The following is a 24,727-nucleotide window of genomic DNA, read 5'->3' on the forward strand; positions in this document are numbered from 1 at the left end:
GCTGAGATGTAGAGTGGCCCCAGTGATATAGAGCACGGTAGCCCGGAGGCTGTACCTCCCCAGGTATCGGGTGGAAGGGGCCATTACCCCTTTGTGTCAGGGACCCTGTATTATAAATAAACGTGTTGCCTCCAGTGAAGATTGGGTCTCCATCATTACCATGACAAATGCATTCTGATACAGGTCACCATACTTCAATAGGGATTATCGTTGGTAGGGATATATTTTAGTACACACAATCGACAGGATGTACAAGTACAATGTGGATGCATAATGTAGGTTGATTACCATAAAATTAACCCAACCGCCAATGGATACCCATTGCCATGTATTCATTAATTCCCCCCACCCCCACTTCGCGCAAGAAGTGCTCACACGTGACGTCATCACATCTATTCCTCTAAGGAACGAGACAGGATTTCTCCACAAATCTGTCGCCTTATGAAGCTAGTTGTAATTACTGGCGAAACGTCGTACTCGGATTGTAAATGTTGTGGCTTGGCTCTATAATACACCGGTGTGCTGTTCAAGTGAGGGGCCGTCCATAAATGACGTCACGCACCTGGGGGGGGGTCAGACATTTGTGACGTGTGACGAGGGGGGGGGGTTGAGAAATGTGACGTCACATCAAAATGCGTAACTTTAAATAATTATAGACAACACGTTCTACTTAAAGACTTTTTAACAAATGTTTTCTCCTACATCAGAGTGCAGCGCCACATTAAATACGTACTACTATAGTTTAAAGCGATTTGAAGCATGTTTTATATTTCTTTGGGGGGGGGGGGCAGAGCTTTGTGACGTCATATTTGAGGGGGGGTCTGACTTTTTGTGACGCCGTGTGCCGAGGGGGGGGGGGAGTCAAAAATCGTCCAAAATCGCGTGACGTCATTTATGCACGGCACCTGACGAATTGGCATGTTGTCTATGTGACAAACCTTGCTAATTGGCTGTGTCGGGTGGTGGCGGGTTTAACGACCCACATATGTACGCGACCTAACCCAAAACACCTGTACTGTATTGTGGACGGTTGACTTATCTGCAGTGGTACACAGATACGCCTGAGTGGTAAAGACGTTTGCAGAGGATCGCGCATTTTGGTATTCAATCCCTTGCAACTGTGCCATGGGGAGCTGATGTGATGGTCAGCAGCACTCTGGACTTGCCGATTCCACATCCCGGCAGAGGAGCTGGAATCACGGCCACGCTCCTCGGCGCAGGTGGCGTGCGAGTGTCAGAGCCCCCACATCAGCGTGGGGGGAGCGGCCACGCTGATTGGCTGCCGCTGCTGTCGGGGGTTTCTGATGCCACTCGCCCGGCTGGTTCCGTTTTTAGTTTCTACTCTCGAGCCCCGCGGTCCACTTCGCTCTGCCTGAGGACCAGTGGGCACATGCACTTGTGAGCGCGCTGTACTTGTGAGCGGGCACATGTACTTGTGAGCGGGCACATGTACTTGTGAGCGGGCACATGTACTTGTGAGCGGGCACATGTACTTGTGAGCGGGCACATGTACTTGTGAGCGGGAACTAATCCGTGCTGTGTAAAATACAAACGGAATCATCCCGCCCGTGGGAGAGCAGCCGCTGCCAATGGAGCGCGTTCGGGAGATGGTGGCGATGAACCGCGAGGGTGAAAGCTACGCGGTGATGGAGGAGGACGAGGAGGAGGAGGTGGTGGACGAGGAGGTGGGCTTGGGGAGCGGGCCAACAGCGGGAGACGGCGCGGGAGACCGGGTACGGTACTCGCGGCTGCGCTGTTGACGCTCTCGCCGTCTTGTTCGGCGTCTTGTTGTTGTTTGTTGTTGTTGCCGCCGTCACAACGACTGCCGCACGTGGCTTGACGCTGGAAATCCCCTCCGAGTCGGTGTCGTGGCGGGCAGTGCTGAGCCTCCACAGCAGGGGGCGACCATCCCTTCGTGATTCCCGACCTGTCTACACTCGGAGTCATTTGAGAGCGCAGTCTGTTTCAAATGTCCTCACGATTGTACCGTGACAGAGGCCACAAAAGGCTCGGGGCCTCTGGGCAGCCCGGTCGCTGCTCCGCGTCTGTGCTGTAAACTCTTTCTTGGGTTGCCAGTGGCGCACAAATCGCACGCTCCGAGTTTATTAACAAACACTGTGCGGCCTTAAAAGGAAACATACAAAAAGCGACGTTTCGGGCAACCTCCCCTTCATTGATCAAGGTGCTATGAAGAAGGGCCATTGCCCAAAACGTCGCCTATTTTGTTTCATTGTCAGGCAGTGTTATTTACGTTTGTATTGAGTTTCATATATATTTAAACTGCGTGTATACGGTATGTATGCGTTTGCATATATCGTGGCGAATATTTCAACCTGTCCTGGGCCTCCCCTAGGTCGACTCAGCATCAAATTAGTACTTCGCTTCGATGTGCAAACATCGCCACTAGGGACACAAAGGCGGACGGTTGTGGGACTGACCACCCACCTCGCGTGCCGTGACGGCCTTAATAGGTGCCCGCTAACAGCACTTTGCCCCAACAGTCTGTGAATGATATACGGGGGATCTTCGTCTTTGTTTTTATTTGCGTGTGAAATAGTTTAATTGTTATCAACAACAATCTGTATATGCCCTGTAAGGTAGTCTTTTTTTAAGCTTGCAACGGATGCCGCCATGGCAGTGAATGTACCAGGTCTCACAGAGGAGGGGATTCCCAAGACTGCCTTGAGCAGTGTGCGTTGTCAAACGTAGCCGCTAGTGGTGTAAGTAATACCAGCACGGCTGGGTAAAGACCTCACAATACATACGGAGTCGATAAGTGGGGATTGTTTGAGCATATTTCACCAGGCTGGTCAGGGCGGGTTGGTGCAAGAGGCGGGGAACCCAGGAACTGTTCAGATATCGCAGCCGCTGTTACAGCATCCACAGGCCGGATTCGAACCCAAACTCACAGGGATCATGGCCCAGTGCGCAGACCATTGCGCCACTGCTACTGCCAACAGCACACAGTGTACATTTGGCTCTGATCGTGTTTTAGGTATATATCTTAGTGTATATCATTCATTAAATTCAAAGAGCGATATATGATCGACTAAATAATGTGTAAAGGGACGCAATGAGGATGTTTGAGTTCCCCCCTTCAGTTCGAAGTAACCAGGGTGGTGAACAACCTCATGAATTATACGGAATGATACCTTTAAAGCAGTGAATTGACATTATGAATGCAACTCTTGAGATTGTCAGTAGTTACCCTTTAATATTAGGGTCCAGTACGTACGCAGGAAAACCACGTCTGATGGATTTTCAGCTGGATATCTGAAATATGTTGGGAAGGGTAGATGCATGGTGATGTTTGTAGTTTCGTGGAATGGTGATGAAATTTGCGAATTGTACGTGCAGCTAAATCTAAACTCTATATAGATCACTGTGTGCCACACGACTGACCTGTAATGCTTTATAGTACTGTGGTTACATCCCGGACTGTATCCTGCAGGGGATATTTCCGCATAGTTTATGTGGATTGTGTGGGGAAATGGCTGTGCTGAGAACAGCAGCTGCCATGGAGTTACTGAGAAAGAAAAGGGAAGCAAATTGAAATACGGAGAAAGTAAAGTCACAACCTCATTGTTCTTGGCTTCAAGACCTCACGCTTGGTGACTTATCCTGAGCAGACGAGTCCTAATAATTAAAAAAACTGGTCCACAGTTCAATCTTGATTTGAAGCTTTCGTGACTGCAGGAATCCATTCCGCTTTGGTTATTTCGGTAAAGTCACGTATGTATAAAATAAAATAAATCACGACGTTTTAGGCGCAACACAAGCTTTCCCACCTGATGACGGACGCTTGTGTTGCGCCCGAAACGTGATTTATTTTATTATATACCTTCGTGACTTTACCGAAAGGACCAAATTGTATGGCCCACAGTTGCCTTTCCCTGTCTCATGACTGCCTGTTTTTATTCACAATGCACAGCAGGACTGTGTGCTACGTACACGTTTCTGGAATTTGTCGTTTGCAACGCGTGCTTTTCCGGCCTGCACCTCTATCCTGTCATAATGGGGTTTTCTCGTAATTTAAAGATTTTATTCCAGTCACGTGATCCAACATTAACTCATCGTGGCCTCTCTGCAAATCTCTGCCATTAACGTTGCCTTTTTATGGTGGACCTTTTTTGCTGTTGTTAGGTGGTATTGATGGCAAACATGGTAAAAAAATAGTAATCTACATTTCTATTTGTACATCACTGCCAACACAGTCCCGAACATAAGTACTCTGTTATCCATGGAACATGACATACGTGTTGACATTGAAAGTATAGAATATGTGCCTGTATGTGTAAACTTCGTGTTTGTGGCTAGCTAACTTCTGCAGTTAAAATGTTTCCACTTCTCGATAATGACATTTGTTTATTTTTATATGATCTGATAACTTGCAATGAAATATGTTCTCATTTCTTCGAGTTCTTCACCTTTACTTAAATAAAAATAACAGCTGAGTTCTCAGGAAAGAGATTTGTCATTTCGGTGTGCCCTCACATGATAAAAAAAGGCAATTGGAATGAACCTCAGTGACCCAAGGTTAGAATTTGATCATAATCATTGCATTTATATGGATTTAAATGCCTCAGCCACTCATAGCTGTGAGGCACAAGGTTACACAGCAACGGTCTACAAGTGGGCATTATTCTGCTTGTAGGGGGCGATGTTGCTCTTGGTAATTCCAATGAAGACATTTTTTCTAATTTAGACTGTGATGGCCTACTTTTTGTCCATGTTTCAGGATATTTAACGTCCACTATGAAGCAAACAATTCTGATTATTTTTGGTTATTTATCGTTGATACACCTGGGGTATTAACCAGGGCAGCCTGTCGGAGTCAAACCAAGAATCTCTGCAACAAGCGGTGACCGCGCTACTATTTGACTTCCTGCTTGACTCCACCAAGCGGAAAGTCAGCCTTGCCATGCTTCAGTGTCCTCACTGCTCGTTTCCCGCTGCTGCCCTGTGATGGCCACCCTGATGCGCAATGTCGCGGCGGCAGGTGCTGCACACGATGGAAGAGACGACCACCGCTCCCTCGCAAGGCGCCGGCAGCCGCAGGGGACGCGCGGGCTTTCTGCAGGCGGCGGTGCTGCCGGCGCTGGTGGTGTGCCTGGCCCTGGCAGTGCTGGGCTGTGCTATCACCCTCACCCGCAGGAACAATGCCACTTTAATAGGTGTGGACGGTGGGATTGAGGTCAGGTGGGCAGTACAGTAAGCGATTGACAGTGAAGTTTTGCGAGAGTATAAAGCCTTGCCGCATTCATCAACAATGTCGCTTTACACCGGGAATGTGTTGGGCAGAGGCTTTGCAGAAAGATTGATTGGTACTTGAAAAATTCTGGAACTTATATTGTGAGGCCCTGAGAAGATTGAGACATGAAACGAACGAACACACCCCTCCTACAGCTGTCCTTCATCGCGCATTGACAAGAGTGGTGAATGATGGTCAAATGACCGTACATTTAATTATCAAATAATTAATGATGTTTAACTACACTGGATCTGTATACAGGTAGTCCCCGACTTAACGATGGAGATGCGTTACGACGACCCCATCGTAAGTCGAAAATATCTTTAAATCGAAAATGGCCTAGCCTACCCAGGAGTCTTAAAGAATGGTGATAATTTAGCAAAACAGAGCAATTTACAGTACCGTACTGTATAAACTATATACTGTATGTATTTATTAATTACAATACTGTATTGCACAGTAAAATTTAAAGTAAAAAACAAGGTAAAATCTTAGCCTACCTATATGAACTGCAATTTCATTGAAATTTTTTTTCTGGAAACAATCCTATCTGCTATAAAAACTTTTAACATGCATTGAACGTATGTATCGTATCATGGTAACCCTAAAATTAAATCGCTAAAGCTGTATGTATCACACATGCATTGAACGTATCGTAACGTATCATATTCTACTGTTCTCACCAAGATTCTGTCCGTCGTCTGCATACTTGAACGATGTTAGGTTTGTTGATGGCTACATTGACTTAGTTGTCGGAAGAGGAGGATGGCGATGACAAAGTACAGTATCGTACCTCGTACGCTGCTGCGTTTGCCTGCCGCGCGAACTTACAAATATTTTACAATTTTGTCATATTGCTATCGCCATCGTAAGATCGAAATATCGTAAGTCGGACCATCGTAAGTCGGGGACTACCTGTATTGGGCTGCCCAGAGGTTCCTGGAAGCCCAGGGCAGAATGCCACTTGGGACCCTCTTTTTTACTTTGCAATAAAAATACAGGCCCGTTGTGTAGCCCTCTGATCTGTGAGGCCCAGGGCAAATTTCCTATTTAGCCTCCCATTCTGGACACCCCGACTGCATAGCCTTACGCAGACTACACAAGTTAAATACAATTACGATATATGCAAATCTTGTGAAATAGCCACTCTCCGTTCATCATTACTCATAATTGAACTAATAATCGATTGAATAACAAACAAGATTGGGAGTATTTTCATTGGCTGTATTGCTCAGCATTGGCGTATGAGTAATTGGTGCTTGTCTGATGCGACACTGGAGAGCAGTGGTTCTCAACCACTTTGGCATGGCGCCCCCCCCCCCCCCCCCCGAAACCAGACCACTGGTCCCTGTGCTCGCCCCCCCAGCCTCAGATACACAACTAAGGATAGTGAGGTCACAGTATACATACGCAGAGAGACCGCATGTCCACGCCTCCAGTCACCATGGCGTTGGCCAGGCCTTTGATTCATTCTAGATTTTATATTATACCTACATGACTTTACCGAAAGAACCAAAGAGTTATGGACCTTTGATTCATGTCGTCACCGTGGTTATCGACGACAGGGAAGGAGCCGGCGCAGGTGTGCACGACGTGGGAATGTGTGCGTGCGGCGAGCGACGTGCTGAGCTCCATGGACCTCGCCGTGGACCCCTGCGAGGACTTCTACTCCTACGCCTGCGGGGAGTGGGGCCGTCACAACCCCCTGCCCAGCGGCACGTACCAGTGGGGCAGCACGGACGTGGTTCGCAGGAGAACACTGGGGCAGCTGCACAGGGCACTGGGTAAGAGGCGTTTGTGCCGGGCTACGTGCACTTTGAGACCACTAGACATGTCGAGGGCTCGCCGCCAGGAGGTCACAGACCCGGGTGTTATGGGTTAACAAACTGCGATAAATAGAAGATGCACCATCTGTGCTCTCCACTGTGCCAAGTTGTTGTGTTTTAGTCGCCCGGTGCTCTGCTCTTTGTTGTGAGTGTCGCTCCCTAGCCTTACGTTGTTGCTGGAGGACGACTGCCTCCAACTGCCCAGTAGCGTCATTCACGAGCCTCCTCTACAAAGGCCGATTTTGACACCAGTCATTGGCAAGCCCAATCAGTTCCACATCCTCCCATACTGCATCAGCCCATCTCTTCTCTAGCCTGAGCCTTGCCTGTTTAGCCCGCTCTATTCAGGCACACAAGCTGCTTGGGCATGCAGTGGCTGGGTATGTGGCCTACGCCTGCCAGAGGAGCTCATTGATGGGACTGCGTCCAGATCTTTCATGGATCTTTGAGCTTCCAGACAAACCAGCCTGATTCAACCCAGGAGGGATTGTAGACAGGCCAGCCTGAACGTTTTGAGCCATTGGAGGTGTTTCTGTAAGGTCTTCCACATTTCACAAGCATAGAGAAGGGAGGGATTAACAGTGACCAACAAGACCTCGAGCTTTGTATGGAGTGATAGGCCAGGAATGTGAAATTTCCACCACTGGCTTCGGGCTGTAAACTGGAGATAATCACCGCTTCAATTATTATTTGAGCAGGAAATCACTGACATCAATACTGTTACCATTATGTCTCTCCGTAGATAACACTGACATTCGGAACACCTCGGCCAAGTGGAAGGCCCATGTTTTCTACCACTCCTGCATGAACAAGGAAAGGATCAAGGGAAGAGGCAATAAGCCTCTGCTTGACATCATCGCTGATATTTATGTACGCTTAGTATGAGAGGCCTGCATTTTGCCACATGACTGTCACTTGTTAAAACCTATTACAAAATTACCTGCAATGCACTAGATCTCATGAGATCTCGGAAGCTAAGGTTTGAGCCTGGATTGTGCTTGCATTGGCGATGACCGTGCGCAACATTTTGTTTTGGGCTGCGTGCTCGGAAGTCGAGGGCAGTCCAGCAAAATCAATTGTTGTACCATACTTCTACGCTCCAGCATCTACGCTTCCCGCTTGCACCATCCCGCACTGACCAGTGTTGGGTCATATGGTCCAATAACCCCATGACCTGTACGGCATGGGGAGCCCGTCAACCAGTCGTGGATTAACAAAAGGGCTGTATATGTACCATTGCATGTTGACCCCAACGAAAGAGATTTGGAGTTCTCAGCTGGAGAAACAATGTGTTTGGGGGTGGTGACGTGGCCCAGTGGTAACGCATTTGTCGCTTTTTGTAGAGGTTCATGATCCTCATCCGGTAGCCCGCCCTGGTTAATACTGCGGATGTGTTAACTATAAAATACGCAAAGTCTGCTTCACATTGACGTTAAAGATCTCGTGGCATTATTCGAAACGAGGAGGACAATGTGTGCCAGCATCATGGTCAACATGTGAAATTACTGCAGACCGTGTCTGTGAAACAAAGCACGTTCGTAATGGCCTTGTGCTACAAGAATTGCGTGAATACCAAATGCACTAAATTATTATTGTTATTGTCTGTAATTGAGTTGCGAGCCCCGCATCTCACAAAATTATATTTTCTCTGTGAAGAAAAACTTCCCGTTTTCAAACCAAACGGAAGCTGTGCTGAAGAAGCTGCACTCGGTATACGGAGTCTCCCCGTTCTTCACTCTGAAGGTCATGCCGGACCCCACCGACTCTCAACGCAGCGTGCTGTTTGTGAGTGGCCCGGCACAACCACGCTGCACGTCTGCTCACGGGCTTTCGCTACCTCACCTCGCCACTTCCTGTCTGAAACGGCCTTTGCCTGGTCCTCCGCATTGCCTCCCCCTCTCTAGATTCTTGCTCAAGTCCTTTTTCTTTGGCTCCATCAGTGACTGATACCTCTTCATAATCTACCCCTCCACTTTCTCCCACCATTGATGCCCATCGATTATTTTGATGCCGTGCTTGCGCCGAATATAATACCAAGCATGCACCTCTCTGTTCTTCTTTTGTGCACTTTTAAACTCTTATTTAATTATCTTTGTCATGTTCCTTATGCTGATCCATAAGTCATAGCAGGTGATAAGCTTTATAAACTTTAGGAAAAACGGCGGAGCTCTAACTGTTTTCTGTGTTGCGAATGCGTCTACACTTTGTTGCCGTTCCAGTTTTCCCAGCCTGAACTTGGACTTCCATCGCATGAACATTTTCTCAACAAAACCCCAATCGACAGCAAGGTGTGGGAGCACTAAAATACCAGTGGCACTCTTGGCAATATTTTGTGTATAGAATCGTAAAATAGTGATAATTAGACTTGCATCTCATAATCCAGCAAAGAAGGCAATTCGGAAAAGTCCACAACCACGTACAAACACACTGGCGTTCCAGAGTACGTCATGTTTTTTTCTGCACGGTGTCTATGCTGCAGCCTGCCAGAGGTGGCAGATCCGAGGTGGGGGGCGATAGAGGCCATCAATCCCCCCCCCTTCCTTTAGACCCCAAAAATTGGTATTTTATTGATATCAGTGGAAATGTATTGAAATTTTTTTTCCATTGATGTAGGGCGCAATATTTAAACAGCTTATGTCAGGACCTGGGAAGTTTCTAGACCCCCCTGCAGCTTGCAGCCCCCCACCGAGAGGCTATGACGCTCCTTCTGGGGGAGGGGGGGGCTCGACCCACGGGGTTGGGAACCGCTGATATTGTCGCTGAATAAATATAAATTGTGTTGCTGCTGTTGTGGAAGTCTAGAGGAAGTGACCTGCGGACGTGTGTACAACGCAGGTGCTGCAGCTCTACCTCAGGTATATGAATGACGTCGAGCAACTGCTGGGGATGCCCGGGGATGAAGACTCAGAGGGGGGCATCGCCTCTCGGAGACGGCTGTCTGAGGCCCTGAGGATTGAGTCCAGCCTGGCAGCCATATTCAACGAGCGGGGCGACCTCGACGACCCGGAGAAAGTGCACAATGTGACTCTGCAAGAAATGCAGGTGAATGTGTCGGCCCAGCCCACGTGTGTGTGTGTCCATGTGTGTGGATGTGTGTGTGTCCGTGTGTGTGTCTGTGTGTGTATGGGTTGCGGTAGTGCAGCGGATAGCGCACCATGCTATGAATCCGGTGACCCAAGTTTGATTCTCACGACCAACACCAGTAACGATTATCTGAACCGGTCCTGGGCCTTCCCTCGGTTGACTCAGCCTCAATAGAGTAACTGGTGTGGTGTGTAAACATCGCCACTGGGGAGACAAAGGCAGCTAAGCGTGATGCTGGACACACCACCCCCTCATTTGCCTTGTCGGCCTTAATGGAGGCTCAATAACAGCACTCATTCGTATGGTCTCCACACCTTCAGTGGGGTTCTTAGCCTTCGTTGCTTGGAACCACCAGTCCATCCAACCTTTTAGAAGGACATAAACACTTAAATTTCCAAACAATATTTAACCACATGAAATAGCACATATTGATAAAGCTTTAATCTGGAAAGTGACTGGTTGCTCTTCTGTATTCTCAAACCAACAGAACTTGGTGAGCCACATCGACTGGGTGACTTATTTGCAAGCAATCTTTGTTCCGTTCGCCTTCACTCTGCACGACAAGATCATCACACCTACCCTGGAGTACTTTAAGAAACTCGACAAAGTCCTTAACAGCAGCAGCGAAAGGTGTGATCACTTTTGCACTTGCAATCCAGAGGTCGGAGGTTCAATTCCATCTCCCGGCACGGCAGTTAAAAAAATGAGAGCGAGTTTCTTAAACCCCCCACCGCCACCTCTGTCCACCCAGCAGCAGCAGAGTTAATGGAGTCACACACCAGAGCCAGCTGATGGGCCGCGTGTGGTGGGGTAAAGTGTGGGTACTCCCACCTCTTCCAAGGTGCCTGATTTACGTGGAAGAGTGGACCAGCTACCTTCTAGAGTTTACTCTACTGGAGGCCCTTCCAGCAGAAGTGTCATGAGCGAGCAATTGTAGGGATGCACCTTTACCATTTTTGCCATACCACGATGCTCTGCTGGAACAGATACGTGTTCCTCTTGATATTTAGATTCACAATTGACATCATGTTATCAGACAATCAATTTAGAATCCAGCTAGTAGTGCACCTCATTGTCTTGAACATATCTCAACGAACAGCTCGCAAAGATTACAGCCCTTAGAGGGCTCTATCTACTTTATATGCCCTAGAAAAGAGTGGTACGTTACTTCAAACAATGTTATCCAAATGCAGAGCTGATATAAATCGAAATTAAGTGTTTTTTTCAGTGATTTTTGTTTTATGTATTCAGGATTGGGCTGAGACCATTCACTCACTGCACGAGAGAACACGGCTTAATCAGATTGGATGAAACCAACGTTTAAACTCAAGATCTTAGCATTACCGCCTCAGTGCTCTGACATGGGCATTATGAACCCCCTGAGTTACACGGCAACCTTAACTATCTCGTCTTCATGCCTCTGTCTTCATGTTTCACAGAGAAACTCGCCCATGTATTGTGGTATTAACCATGCTGGTCGCATCGATATCTTGAGCAAAACAATATTTGCAGCGGAGTACAAGCCACTTCAAAAGTGAAACAAACTGAAAATCAAGTGTATGCTATATTCCAAGTACACATTCGCTTCATTTCTTGAAAGTAAAAATATCGCGTAAAAAAGAGTGCACGGACATGTGTTTGTCCTGAGTCGTACAAGTTCTGTTGCATCGACTGTTCTCCCGACAGCGACATGCGGGACTACATCATCTGGAGTCTGGTGCGAAAGCTCTCGCAGAATCTGGATGGCAGATTTGAGGATGCCAAGAGGGATCTGAACGAGGCCCTCTACGGCACTGACAGGGTGAGTCTTCTCACTCACATCAAAATCACAGCAATCACCATCTCTCCATTTATCTGGCTTTTGCTTAAATGCCTCAGCAACTCAAGCCCTTCCCATATCATCCCACACACAAGGTGACTGAATGCCGACTTACAAGTGGGCGTTAGTTTGCCAGTAGACGGCAATGATTGAGTAAGTATTTATTTCCTCCAGAATGAGCTGGGTGTTGTACTGCTTTACCTGTTGCAAGAAGGAGTCAGCATGGCTCAGATCCTAGATTAAAATCCTGGGCTTCCACCTCTCATGAGAGAGATTACACAGGGAGGGAGGGGGGAATATGGGGACGGTGGCAGAGTGATGTTGGGTGGACGACTGCCCGTAGGGACTTGGGTTTCCTGTGAGTAGCAATATTTTAGACTGGGGGTTCCAACGTCATTTGAATTTCCAACAAAGCCTTCTATTGACTTATGTTCATATTCTCATTCGCATGTCCTGCCACCAGCCGTATTTATCCAGTGTCAGGAATGTGATGATGATGATGATGCGGCCCGGTCTGTAGCCCCAGGATGCTCCTCCGCGGTGCACGGCTCCTTCAGGAGCCGGCAGACCAGGAGGCACTCCACCGTCCATGTCTCGCCTCAGTCGCGCGCGTCAGTCTCGTGAGAGTAACCCCACTTCGATACGTTGACTCGTGAGATGCCGACTCTGGGTGGGAGGCGATTCAAAGAGATCCGGGTCAAACGATCCATCTCTGTCCAGCAGCAAGGCGTTCGGTAGCGTCGAAGTGTGCTGTGACGACGGCCTGGGTTGTTGTGTCGGCCATGGCCACCACGTTTCAAGTCGCATAGCCAGAAGCGTTTTTGTGAAGTTCTTCGTTATTTATTTGAGGGGTTATTAAAATAAATGTGTTGAAGCTTCAGAAACATATTTCAACATCAAACGAGGTCTCTGGGTGCAGCATATCTGATCTCGATGGCTCTGACTGCAGTGATTTCCACAACACACGACCGTATTGAAATGATTCTTAAATTCTGTCAGCCACGCTCAGCTCAACACCATTAATGAGCACAGGCCCAGAGGCCAAATTGTCCAGTGGCCAGCAACAAACAGTACTATCAAAGTTGTAATAGATGAGTGAAAACGTCTTGAATTAAGCAAGGTTATTATAAGAGATTGGGGAAAATAAACAATGGGAAGGAATTCCAAAGACAAGCAGTACGAGGGAAGAAGCAGAAAGATAATTTTTGTAACCTGCAGTATGGTGAGTGAGTGGGTGAGTGAGTGTGTTGTTGTGACCTGCAGTAAGGTGCTTGAACAGTGTGGATGAGATAAAACAGTGGCTCGGTTGAGGAATCAAAAAGTTCACTGACACAAGAGCTACTGTATGGCAGTAGTAATAGAAAAGTGATTTTGCCATTTACTGCCGGTGAGTGAGCGAGTGGAGTGAATCGGCGAGTTGCTGCATTATCACTCAACCCGACTGCTTTAGGTTGCATCCTTTGGAGTAACGGCGTATTTGCTTGCGGTGTGCCAGGGCGGGTTTGTACCGCGGTGGGAGTTCTGCGTGGAACAGACAAGCAGGGCTGTGGGCTTTGGCCTGGGCTTGCTGTACGTGGAATACGTCGGCTTCAACAGCACCCACAAGATTCAGGTCAACCTTGCCCACGAGACTCACTTTCTCATTGGGTTCACACCTTGTGTGAAATCAGAATCTGAATTTTTATTCAGACTGGAGGAAGAATCTGATGATCTATGAAGCTCTTTTTCACAGATGTCCAGCAGGGGCGGGTCAGAAAGTTGTGAAAATAAACAATACAAAAAATATAGGAGTGCAAATTAGAGAAAGGGCAAGCAAGTCACTAAAATAAATAGACAAAAAACAAGTACAAATCCAGCAGAAAGTACAGAAATTCCTGCCGGATATTCAACTCGAAATGTAAGCTAGAGCAAGGCAGCAAAACAACAACAAAAACAGTCACAATCCACACCAAGACAACAACACACAGTCCCTCAATAAAATTGCACATTAAAATTGAACTAGCGATACACGGGTAAGGATCACAGTTCCAACTCTCAGGTGGAAATGTGTCCACAGCATGAAGTCAATACAGTGACAAGTCTCTCTGTTCCAACTCTCAGGTGGAAATGTGTCCAGCATGAAGTCAATACAGTGACAACTCTCTCTGTTCCAACTCTCAGGTGGAAAAATTAATCAAGAACCTGTCTGAAGTCTATAAGGATACCATAGACCAACTCACCTGGATGGACAACGTCACGAGCGGGTTTGCAAAAGAGAAGGCGAGTACCACATCGGTCAATTTGAACCGTGATGCCAGCACACAATGGCCTGCTATTTTCGAATGACATCACGGGATATTTAGCACCCACTGTCAAGCAGATGGGCCCGTATATAAAAGTTAATACACCCGTAATAATAGCCAGGGTGGCCTACCCAGCTCGAACTGCACACTTCTGCAGAGAGTGGCAAACTCTGGGCCACATCGCATCCCAGTAGCGTGTGGGAAACATGCATCAGCTCTAACAGGTGTCTGGCTTCTTTTTACTGCAGCTGGACTCGATTGTCTTAAATGTGGGTTACCCACTGTCTGATGACCTGCACCCTGCAATCACCGACTCAAGCTACATGGATGTAAGTCTTCAGTTTCTGTGTGAAAAGACACCACACATGCTTTATAACATTACCATTTTATAAATAGTAATATCAATTCTTAATTGACCCAGGGAAGCCAAGCTGATTCCAAAGAATATTTTCAGGAGGATCTTGCTACATTGGGATATTTGGCCAACACCAATGACATTGTGTGTGTGTTTTGCTCTGGGAGGAAACCAGAAAAAACTGGGGGGAACTCATGCAGAAGAGCTGCAGAATATACAAACTCCACACAGAAAGGTGCCCAAATCAGGAATCAAACTCAGGTCCTTCTTGCCGTGAGGCACAGGTGTTGCTACCGTGCTACCCTTCTGCCCAGATAACTGTAAAAAAAAAGAGCTCACTGTTGAAATTTTGTGGATAGGTTGTAGCAGGGGACCCTCGAAAAATGGGCACGTTTCCTTCTCTTCCAAGAATTCTGGACTAACAAAGGCAGGTGAACCTTCAGCAACCCTTGGATAATGCCTGAACATGCAACATGTTATTGCAATTTAACAAGTAGGCTCTCGCGACCAGTATTATTCTTAAAGGTTTTTGGGTGAGATTGCGTTGTTTATGAATGTGTCGCACCCCTCCACCACCCGACACGGCCAATCAGTAAAAAATATGTCACGTTGACAAAAGACAAATAGTTCAGTACTTTAGCCCACCGGTGTGTTGAAGAGTGAATCTACAACATTTACAATTTGAGTACGACGTTTAGCTGGAAATTACATCTAGCGTCTTCGGGCGATTTGCCACAATTGTAAAGCCATCCACCTGCTTTGGTCTGAAATACCGGATTTTCCCGCATATAGCCTGCATACGCATATAACCCGCAGACGCATATACCGCGCAAAAACCGCGTTTTGTGTAAAACTAATTTCAGATTGCCCGCACCTCCATATACCCCGCATGCATTCATATCTTTAACGTTACCGCAGCTTAATTCCATAATATTAATACAAAGTTTACATTTGTAATACATTCCACTATCAATTGTTCACGTTAAAATCATAACGTGCACAAAGAAAATAAACTAACCGGAAACGAGTGAACTTAAAACAGTAAATAAGTAACAAAAGTAAATACAACACCTACGGACCCTACCCTCGGGTATCCCCTTGGCTCTCCCACTTGTCTGCCCGGAGTGGGGCTTCAGCCAACACCGCTCCGTGACGAGGGGGAGAGACCCTGTCCCAGCCGATCCTTACCCATATATCTCAGGAGTTACTGACAAATTAGCCCATGTTTTGCAAAAGCAAAACATTAAAGTGAAATTTGGTAACAGTACACAAAATAAAAAAACGAGTGTCTTTTTACTAAAGATTAATTAGCGAAGTTATGAACAGAAGGTGTATATCGGATCAATTGCTTATGCGGTAAGTGTTATATTGAACAGACGTGACGTAACATCAGCGTAAGACTAAAAGAACACCAAAGGAACATTAAATTCTCCCAAACACAGCTGTCAGTAGTGGCAGAGCATGCTTGCCAACAAGGACATTACATTTATTTTGATAACGTTGAAGTGCTATGCAGAACTAATTATTACTGGCCAAGACTATCAACTTGGTTCTTTCGGTAAAGTCACGTAGAATGAGAATAAAACAATAAAACAAAATAAGACAATAAAATTCTCACGACGTTTCGGTCACAACACAAGTAGCCTTCTTCAGGTGAAGGAACAGAACTGTCGGGACGACAGCGCTACGTGACTTTAACGAAAGAACCAAGAAGATGAATCCTTGCAGTCATGAAAGCTTTAAATGGCCAAGACTAGTTAGAGAATCAATCGAAATTGAGAAGAATTTAAATAATTTCAACCGCTGTGATGGCTACAGACTCCGCGCAGCCTGGAAGCGTATGAATAAGTAATACACAACACATTGCAATTCTTTACAGGTGAGTCACATACTGAGTGGCTGATTACTGATCTATTGCATAATTGCATACACCCCCACCTCCGCCTCTGATCTCGAAACATGATGGGGTACAACAATGATGACGTCATCCTGCACTATTTAAGACCGGAAGCAGGTGGATAGCTTCACTATTCTGGCAAATCGCCCGAAGATGCTGGATTTAATTTCCAGCGAAACGTCGTGCTCAAATTGTAAATGTTGTGGAATCACTCTTCAACACACCGGTGGGCTAAAGTAGTGAACTATTTGTCTTTTGTCAACATGACACATTTTCTACTGATTGGCCGTGTCGGGTGGTGGAGGGTTGCGACACATTTATAAATAACGCGATCTAACCCAAAAACCTTTGTTATGTTATTGTGATAGTGTAGCTACGAGCAACTATGGAAGCAGTTACAGCCAATGTGTGTTGCTTGATTTAACGATGTATTTCATTTCACAGCTGACCTTGACGGATGATTATTTCCAAAACATGCTGAACTACTACGAGTTTGAGATGAAGAGCATGAAGACGGCTTATAATCGGGGCCAGGACACACACAAGTGAGTACACGTCTCAAGGTGCCGTTCGTGATCACCAATGCGACAGGTATCTGAATGAGTCCTGGGTCCCCCCATCACCAACGTGTACTGACCAGCGTGGTGAAGTATGCTGAAACAACTCTCATGACCGGCATGCCGTGTGGAGGCCTTCATCTAGTAGTGGATGGACAAAGGGCTGCGCTGGCTAGAAGATGTAGCGGCGGTTAGAGTGCATGCCTCCTCGTAGTTGGGAGGTTTTGAGTTCAAATCCCAGAATGGAGCTCAAGTCAGCCCTTCACCGCCACAGGGTCGATATCACGAGCATCGCTTAGTAGGAAAGTCAACTGTGGTTGATCTGTGGATTAACCGGTCCCCACCATAGCAACGTGTAACTTCTGCTGGCTCAGGGGCTGTGAACAGGACTGAGGACTGCCCAACGTTTAAATGGGGATGTTACATGTTGACTATGTAAAACACAAACTGGACGCTACAATGGGTCTGTGGTCTATTGCGATGTGTTGACTGTACCAGTGTCATCTTCCTGTGGCTATCACGCTAAGCAGCACGACTGCTTCACAGCCTCCCCTGTCTTAGTCCATCCTTCTGTTGGCCCCTCAGGTGGACCATGACCCCACAGACCGTGGAAGCTGACTACAACGTCTACTTCAACCAGATCACTGTGCCGGCCGCAGTGGCACAGCCTCCCTTCTACAGCACTAAAAACCTTAAGTGAGTGTTATTGTTGCGCTTGTTTATCCAGGAACGCCTCACTGAGTCTCAGTTCTGCCAAGGTTTCCCAGGAGGAGGCGACAACTTCTATGGGTTTTTTAAAAGTAATTTGGCATATTTGAACCGTTACATAAGCACACAACGGCCTACTCCTCTTCAAATAACGTTACGAGATCTCTTAACATCTAACATAAAGCAGAGAGTGCATATTTCGTGATTAATGCACCCGCAGTAGTAATAAGCGCGGCTTGCCTGAACCTCTGCAACAAGCGGCAAACCCCCCAAATGTTGGGCTGCATCAGGGCCCCTTAACGTTTGAAGCAATTCATGGACCTTGACGTGCATAGCTCACCAAGCCCATCGCACTATACCGGCCGTCTCGGTCAGACACTGATTATAAAGTAGTCACCTGGAATTCGCTCCGTACTGGTTTGGCTGGTGCTGGTGATGGAGTGTTCATTAAACAAAATGTCACAGTTGCGGTGTGATTTAATTTAGTTGACCTCTGGGAGTGGAACAATGACGTTGGCTGAGTTTTCTGTGCTGGGCATGTTTCGCTCTGTCTAGGTTTGTGAACTACGCAGCCATTGGGACGATGATCGCTCACGAGCTGGTGCACGCATTCGACACACGCGGTAAGCGGCCATCTTGCTGCTCCCTGCAAGGGAGCGGCCCTTGGACTCAAGTTCACGGTTACAGGGAGCAACGTTTCTGCCTTTTCCCCCCAATGTTCCAACTGTGTGTGTTGGCGTCACATCACGACTATGGAAGTAAACATCACAGAACTACTTGAGAGATCCCTTCAACTGACCTCTTGTTCACACCTGGGGTGCTACACGTCCCACATGCCCTGCTGTAGCGAAGCGCTGTCACCCCTGAGCCACATGGTTACCGCCCGTGGATAAATGAAAAGCAGGCAGTGAGTGAATGTATATTCTTAGCTCTTTCGGTAAAGTCACGTTGAAGGGAAACAATAAAATAATAAAATATATATAAAACAATAAAAAAGTGAGTGAATGTGTTTAATTAATTATTGAACGATTGTATGAGAAATGTAATGTGTGCATGAATTAGTTAATGGGCCTTTCCTAGGCCTCACCCACTGTCTGCCCCCCTGCCACCACCATGAACCTCTTGCGCTCCCTGCACCGCCACTCGAAGCACAAAACTAAATAAAACTAAATGACACCTAATTAAAGAAAGCCTTAGAAGGAGAGGGAGACGAGCTCCAGAGATTGCATGGTTGTGACGCAAAGGAGCAGGGATCGGCTTTGACTACCGGTCACCGGAATTCACGGTCGCCTTGTGTCGCATGCACTGCAGGCAGCCACTACAACTACAAGGGCACCTTGACGGAGTGGTGGACGCCCACCACGCGGAAAGAGTTTGAGGAGAAGGCCAGCTGCATGGAGCGGCAATACGGGGCCTACGAGGAGCAGGGGTGGCACGTGGACGGGCATCGCACCCTTGGGGAGAACATCGCCGACAATGGAGGCCTGCACGTCGCCTTCCAGGTGCGTCCTGTCGTCGGCCGTACCATCATTTTATGACTTACCCCATGATGGAGAGGAGTGGCGTGGGCTGGAGGGGCGTGGGCTGAAGTGACAATGCAGATGTGAAGGCGCCGTAGCAGAGGTAATGGGACATTTGGCAATGGCGTGTGATATGTGGACAATGGGGGTTCAAATCCCCTGTCAGATTTAATTGGTTTGTACCCTCTCGGCAACCTAACTGAGAGCCTTTAAACTTTGTTTTACATTTAGAATACCTTATAATAAGACAACTGAGCACTGACCTGAAAGTGAGCATTCGTCTGTCATCTGAATTGTGTCATTTGGTGTAATTTCTAAAATGTGGACCATGAACCTGCTACACCACGGCCTGCCCATCTTGATTGATGTCACGGGATCTGTAACGTCCACTGATAAGTGGACGGGCACATGGTATTTTACAGTTGACGCACCTGAACTAATAACCAGGGCGGCTTGCCGGTTTCGAGTTGCAAACCTTTGCAACAAGCATCGCTAGCGTTAGCACTAACGCTAGGCTGTCATGGGAATCCCTTGCTGACAGGGCAGTAGCTTTGCATGTGCGTGCGGCGACACCCACAGGCGTACGAGAACTATGTGGGAAAGTACGGCGAGGAGGAGGTCCTGCCAGCCATGAACTTCACCAACCGACAGCTTTTCTTCATCATCTACGCCCAGGTGCGTCCATACAGGCGGCCACTCGAAGACCGGGTTGGTGGGTCATGCTGGAATAGGGCTGTGATGCATGTGAGTTGCCTGCTTGGACAACCAGGTGGCACCTTTTTTAGAACAAGACACATTCGGATCTATCTGTGCCCAGCCTTAAGCTCTGTCTGCTGTGTAATTAGGGCCCGATTGCCCAGACGAATAATGGCCGGCACTGTGGAGGCATTAAAACTGCCCTGCTCTATGATTGCCAGAGGGCTGGACCCTGTACTACATAGATGTAAATGTAATGATGTTGGTCTGTGCTATGTGTGCCAGCTGACTTAATATAAATCATAAACAGCTGCTATGATATAGCCCCTGCTGAATGAAGGCCTTCTCAAGCCCCTGCCACTGCTCACGATCTTGCGATGTAACAATCATTATATAAACACTATGTATTCCCCATAAGTACCCAACTTTATCATAAAATGAACACTAACTTGGGTTTCCAATGGAGAGACTGGCTTTCACATCCAATATGCTTGGTAATTGCTTTCTGTTGGATAGATTGTGTAAGTATAAGGTCAGTTTGAGCTATGCACCCTCTACCACCCGACAAAGCCAAGTTGCCACGTCGGGAAATGCACATAAATTGTCAAATTGTGCTTAGGCTTTTCAACGTGATCGGTTTTCTTTTTTCATAAAATCACTTGGCACATTTGCCCACGTGACAACTTGATTTGTTTGGCTGTGTCGGGTGGTGGAGGGTTAGTGCTCTAACTGATATGATACCCACACGATCAAGCCAAAAATACCTAACTGTAAATCAATGTGATTTTTATTTGAGCCACGTGCCTCCCGTTTGTGCCACCATTCGCAGACGTGGTGCTCGGTGCAGACCCCTCAGGCGCTGGAGGAGAGCTTCGTGACGGACGACCACAGCCCCCCGCGACTGCGCATCAAGGGGGCGCTCTCCAACTCCGCCGAGTTCGCCCGGCACTTCGGCTGCAAACTGGGCTCGGCCATGAACCCCGAGAAAAAGTGCCAGATCTGGTGACGCGGCCCGGCCGCCCGGCACTATCGGACGCGACAAAAGCGCCGATCATGGAGCCAGGGATCTGTGGGAAGCGTAGTGGGGTTGGCGCTGCGGTTGGGTGCGGGGGAGAGGGGTGCAAGAGTTTTTGCAACAACCAAATGAAAGCAGCAATGCAATTGGTTGAATTGCATTTAGTGAGTAAATACATGGTGTAATTATGCATTAAGGTTGTAATTATGCATCAGTCAAATGAATTTGATTCTGACGGGATACATGCATCATACTGTGTGTGCGTGAGAATGTATTCTTTGCGATCCGTGTAATTGGTTCACATGACCCTTGCAGCCACCAGTAGCACTACAGTGCACCGCAATGAATAGAATCGTGATCGCTGGTCGTAACAAGTCGTCAGGGTGATTTGTTTGTGGTCTAGTGTTCATGCTCAGCGGCCAAATGTAGAATCAGCCTGTTAAGGAGGTATCTTCAGTTTGGATGCCTGCTGTTTTCTTATCCTTATGGATGTTTGCTTTTGTAGGTCTTGGGGCTGGCTGCCTTGCTGAAATGCACTCGAGGGGTCATTTTGTCTCCTCCAATCTTCTCTCAGTATCCTTTGTTTTAAGGATACTGACGAGAGTTGGCCATTGTGTGCCTATGCCAAGGCCAAATCATCCGTCCATCAGGTCATGTGCTTGAACCAAAAAAGGAGGGGTGACCTGTAGCTGTCTTGGCCTTCATTCCACCACTTTTGGCAGAATCGCGGCTGTTTTTTCAGAATTCGTTTTAAACTACAAACTGAAACTCGTAATTTAATGCTAAACAGAGCCCATTCTTAGCTCCTTCGGTAAAGTCACGTTGAAGGGAAACAATAAAATAATAAAATATATATAAAACAATAAAAAGCAGACCTTAAACACGGTAGGACCAACACCTCGGCTGTGGCAGACCATTGTTATAATTCAGTAGGCTCACATGACATTGACTTTTCCAAGACAGGTTCTTTGTAAGCCATCTGGCTACCATGAGAGATTCGTTCATTAGGCTATCCACATATACAAGCACAGAGACAATTTCAACCGAGAAGATGGATTCTGGCTTAGCAATCATTGGAAATATTTGATAAACCATTTCAGGTCTTAATTGATTGTTCACGCTTACAGTGGCTTTCAGACAGCATACATTAATTTTTCGTCTCCCCCATCTTTTCAGAACATAGATGGACTAGTCCTTCTAAATAAACTGCCAAATTGCTGCGCGTGGCGCTGACGTTTTTTATAAATAAATACACCGTTTAAAAATAAATTAATGCGAACCGACACACCTGATGACGACCGTTTGTGTTATGGTCGAAACGTCGTGAGAATTTTTTTGTTTTATATATATTTTATTATTTTATTGTTTCCCTTCAACGTGACTTTACCGAAAGAGCTAAGAATATGAATTACTGCAGTCACGAAAGCTTTAAATCAAAATTTAGAGCCCATTCTGCTACATTTGTGGTATGGGCCAAAGTGAGTGGGATTAGGGTGGGATCGGATCAGTCATATGGGTGTGTGCATGCGACGCCTTCAGTCCGCAACAAAATTGCACCAAATTTAGTTCAACATGAAGGAAAGATAAATATGAGGATAATGATAAGATTGAAGATGGTAGTGACAATGACCTGTATGATGATGCTGACCTGAAGTTATAAATGCCTTTTCAATGTACAAAGTCCAGGCAAACTATCATACTGGACAAATAATATCAAACTACCCCCCAAGTAGACTGAAATGTGAAATATGCAAATGAAAACGTGAAGCACACCAAATGACCACTGTTTAATATATAATAAGATTCTTATATAAACAATGCCTGCATCTTTGATATTACTGTTTTATAGGCTGTAATTGGGTGTTATTATTTAAGACTGACTTGCACTAAATTGCTAACACTTCTTGAAACTGGTATTGCCTGCAGTATTGGTATTGCCTTTCTTGGGGTTTACTTTAGCGAGATCAACTGTGGAATGTTTAAATTTCAGCAAGAACCTCTCAAAGCCAGGCTCATTGGGGGGGAGAACCTTTGGGGTTGTGTCTGGCATACTGCAAATTATTAAATGACGTACATGCATTTTTTTTTATTTAAAGCTTTCGTGACTGCAGGGATTCATATTCTTGGTTCTTTCGGTAAAGTCACGTAGAAGGGAAACAATAAAATAATAAAATTCTCACGTGAGAATGTGTTGCCCTTCTACGTGACTTTACCAAAAGAACCAAGAATATGACATACATGCAGTTAATATCTAAGTTATTAACACTTCATATTAAAATATTTAAAATCTCTTTAAGAAAAAATAACTACAGTTTAATCTGAGTCATTGCCCATCGCTGGATGTGGAAGGTTGAATGGATTTTGTGATGAGCTTGAAACCCCATGTTTTATTTGTAAAATACATTTGAAAAAACAGGAAAGGGACACTAACGCACGTGGTATCCTTGGAAACGGATTACAGAATTCCATATAACAGAAAAGCAAAGCACGTGAATAGTGCTTTAGAATTGGTTTAACACGTAGGCTTTCGCGACCAATATCCATAATAGAAGTTTTTGTGGGTTAGATCGCGTAAATATGTGTCGTTAAACCCGCCACCACCCGAAACGGCCAACTAGTAAGGGTTTTCATGTAAACAACATGCCAATTCGTCACTCGTACAGCACACCGGTGTGTTGGAGAGCCAAGCCACAACATTTATAATCTGAGTACGACAGCCAGATTAATCTGAGATTAATCTGGCTGTCGTACTGATGAAGCTAGTTATAATTATATAATTACTGGTGAAACGTCGTACTCTGTCGGGTGGTGGCGGGTTTAACGACACATGCGATCTAACCCAAAACAAACTCGAGTGCTTTAGAATTGCTAGATCACTTGCACCATCTTCACCCGCCGGCACTTCCTTAGCCGGCGAGCAGAGATCTGGTTGGAGGCGTCTTATCTACAAGCAGTACAGTGTTTGAAAAAGGAAGCTTTTTGGTTTACCCCAAATCCCGGCTTAATTCGAGTCTGCCTTTGAGAGGTTTTACGGTGTTTCACTTTTGTGGTTTTTTTTATGGGGGTACGACATTGCATACAAATGGTGTATATTTTGCTCTGCAGTGAAGATATGGAAATAAAATAGGAAATTTAAAATGTTTATTGCACACTAACTTTACTACCCGGCTTCACCCGAGACTTGGATTCTTGTCTTGGATTAATACACGGCCTACGCGGAGGGTGGGGGGGGGGGGGGTGTGACGTCAGCAGGCACACTGCGTGACGCTGCCGCATGCGGGTGACATCACAGATGTGACGTCACCGCTCACTTGCCGTGCAAAAATATCCATTATTGCCCCCCCCCCCCAAAATACAAAAGCATTTTATAAGTTTTGCATTGAGTACAGTCTGGAAGCTACCCACATGCCAAATTTCAAGTTTGTTGCATGTTGGGAAGTTTGCTAAACATTTCGAACAGACATTCACAAATTTCCCTTTTATATACAGTATATATTACTTTAAAAAAACACATGCGTAGTGACTAACTCGGAGACAGTAAGACTTGGGAGCACTTCTTTATTTGGCGAACACCATTGGGATAACACACACACACACCCTACGTGGGTGCACACGTACTGGTAGGAACCTCCTGGTAACACCACCAGCACACAGGATTTGTCCGTCCGTCCATCGTGCATCCAAAAATGGGAGGGGTGGGGCTGGGTGGAGAGGGGA

General features: G+C 46.5%; 1 protein-coding gene across 1 annotated transcript; it reads left to right on the forward strand.

The window, feature by feature from the left end:
• Positions 1-1,276: 1,276 nt before the first annotated feature.
• LOC116946839 (endothelin-converting enzyme 2) lies at positions 1,277-24,148 on the forward strand. The gene is made up of 18 exons (XM_032962021.2): positions 1,277-1,733; positions 5,000-5,174; positions 6,817-7,035; positions 7,820-7,947; positions 8,734-8,862; positions 9,297-9,365; positions 9,913-10,119; positions 10,649-10,791; positions 11,848-11,962; positions 13,476-13,592; positions 14,141-14,239; positions 14,511-14,591; positions 16,959-17,059; positions 17,657-17,767; positions 18,335-18,402; positions 19,091-19,281; positions 19,879-19,974; positions 20,825-24,148. Exons 1-18 carry the CDS (start codon positions 1,590-1,592, stop codon positions 20,999-21,001), a joined length of 2,370 nt encoding a protein of 789 aa, XP_032817912.1. The 5' UTR covers positions 1,277-1,589; the 3' UTR covers positions 21,002-24,148.
• The last annotated feature ends 579 nt before the right edge of the window (positions 24,149-24,727 follow it).

Source organism: Petromyzon marinus, chromosome 28 (assembly GCF_048934315.1).
Source record: "Petromyzon marinus isolate PM22_M1 ecotype Great Lakes invasive population chromosome 28, UKy_Petmar_22M1.pri1.0, whole genome shotgun sequence".
NCBI classification, from domain to species: Eukaryota; Metazoa; Chordata; class Hyperoartia; order Petromyzontiformes; family Petromyzontidae; genus Petromyzon; species Petromyzon marinus.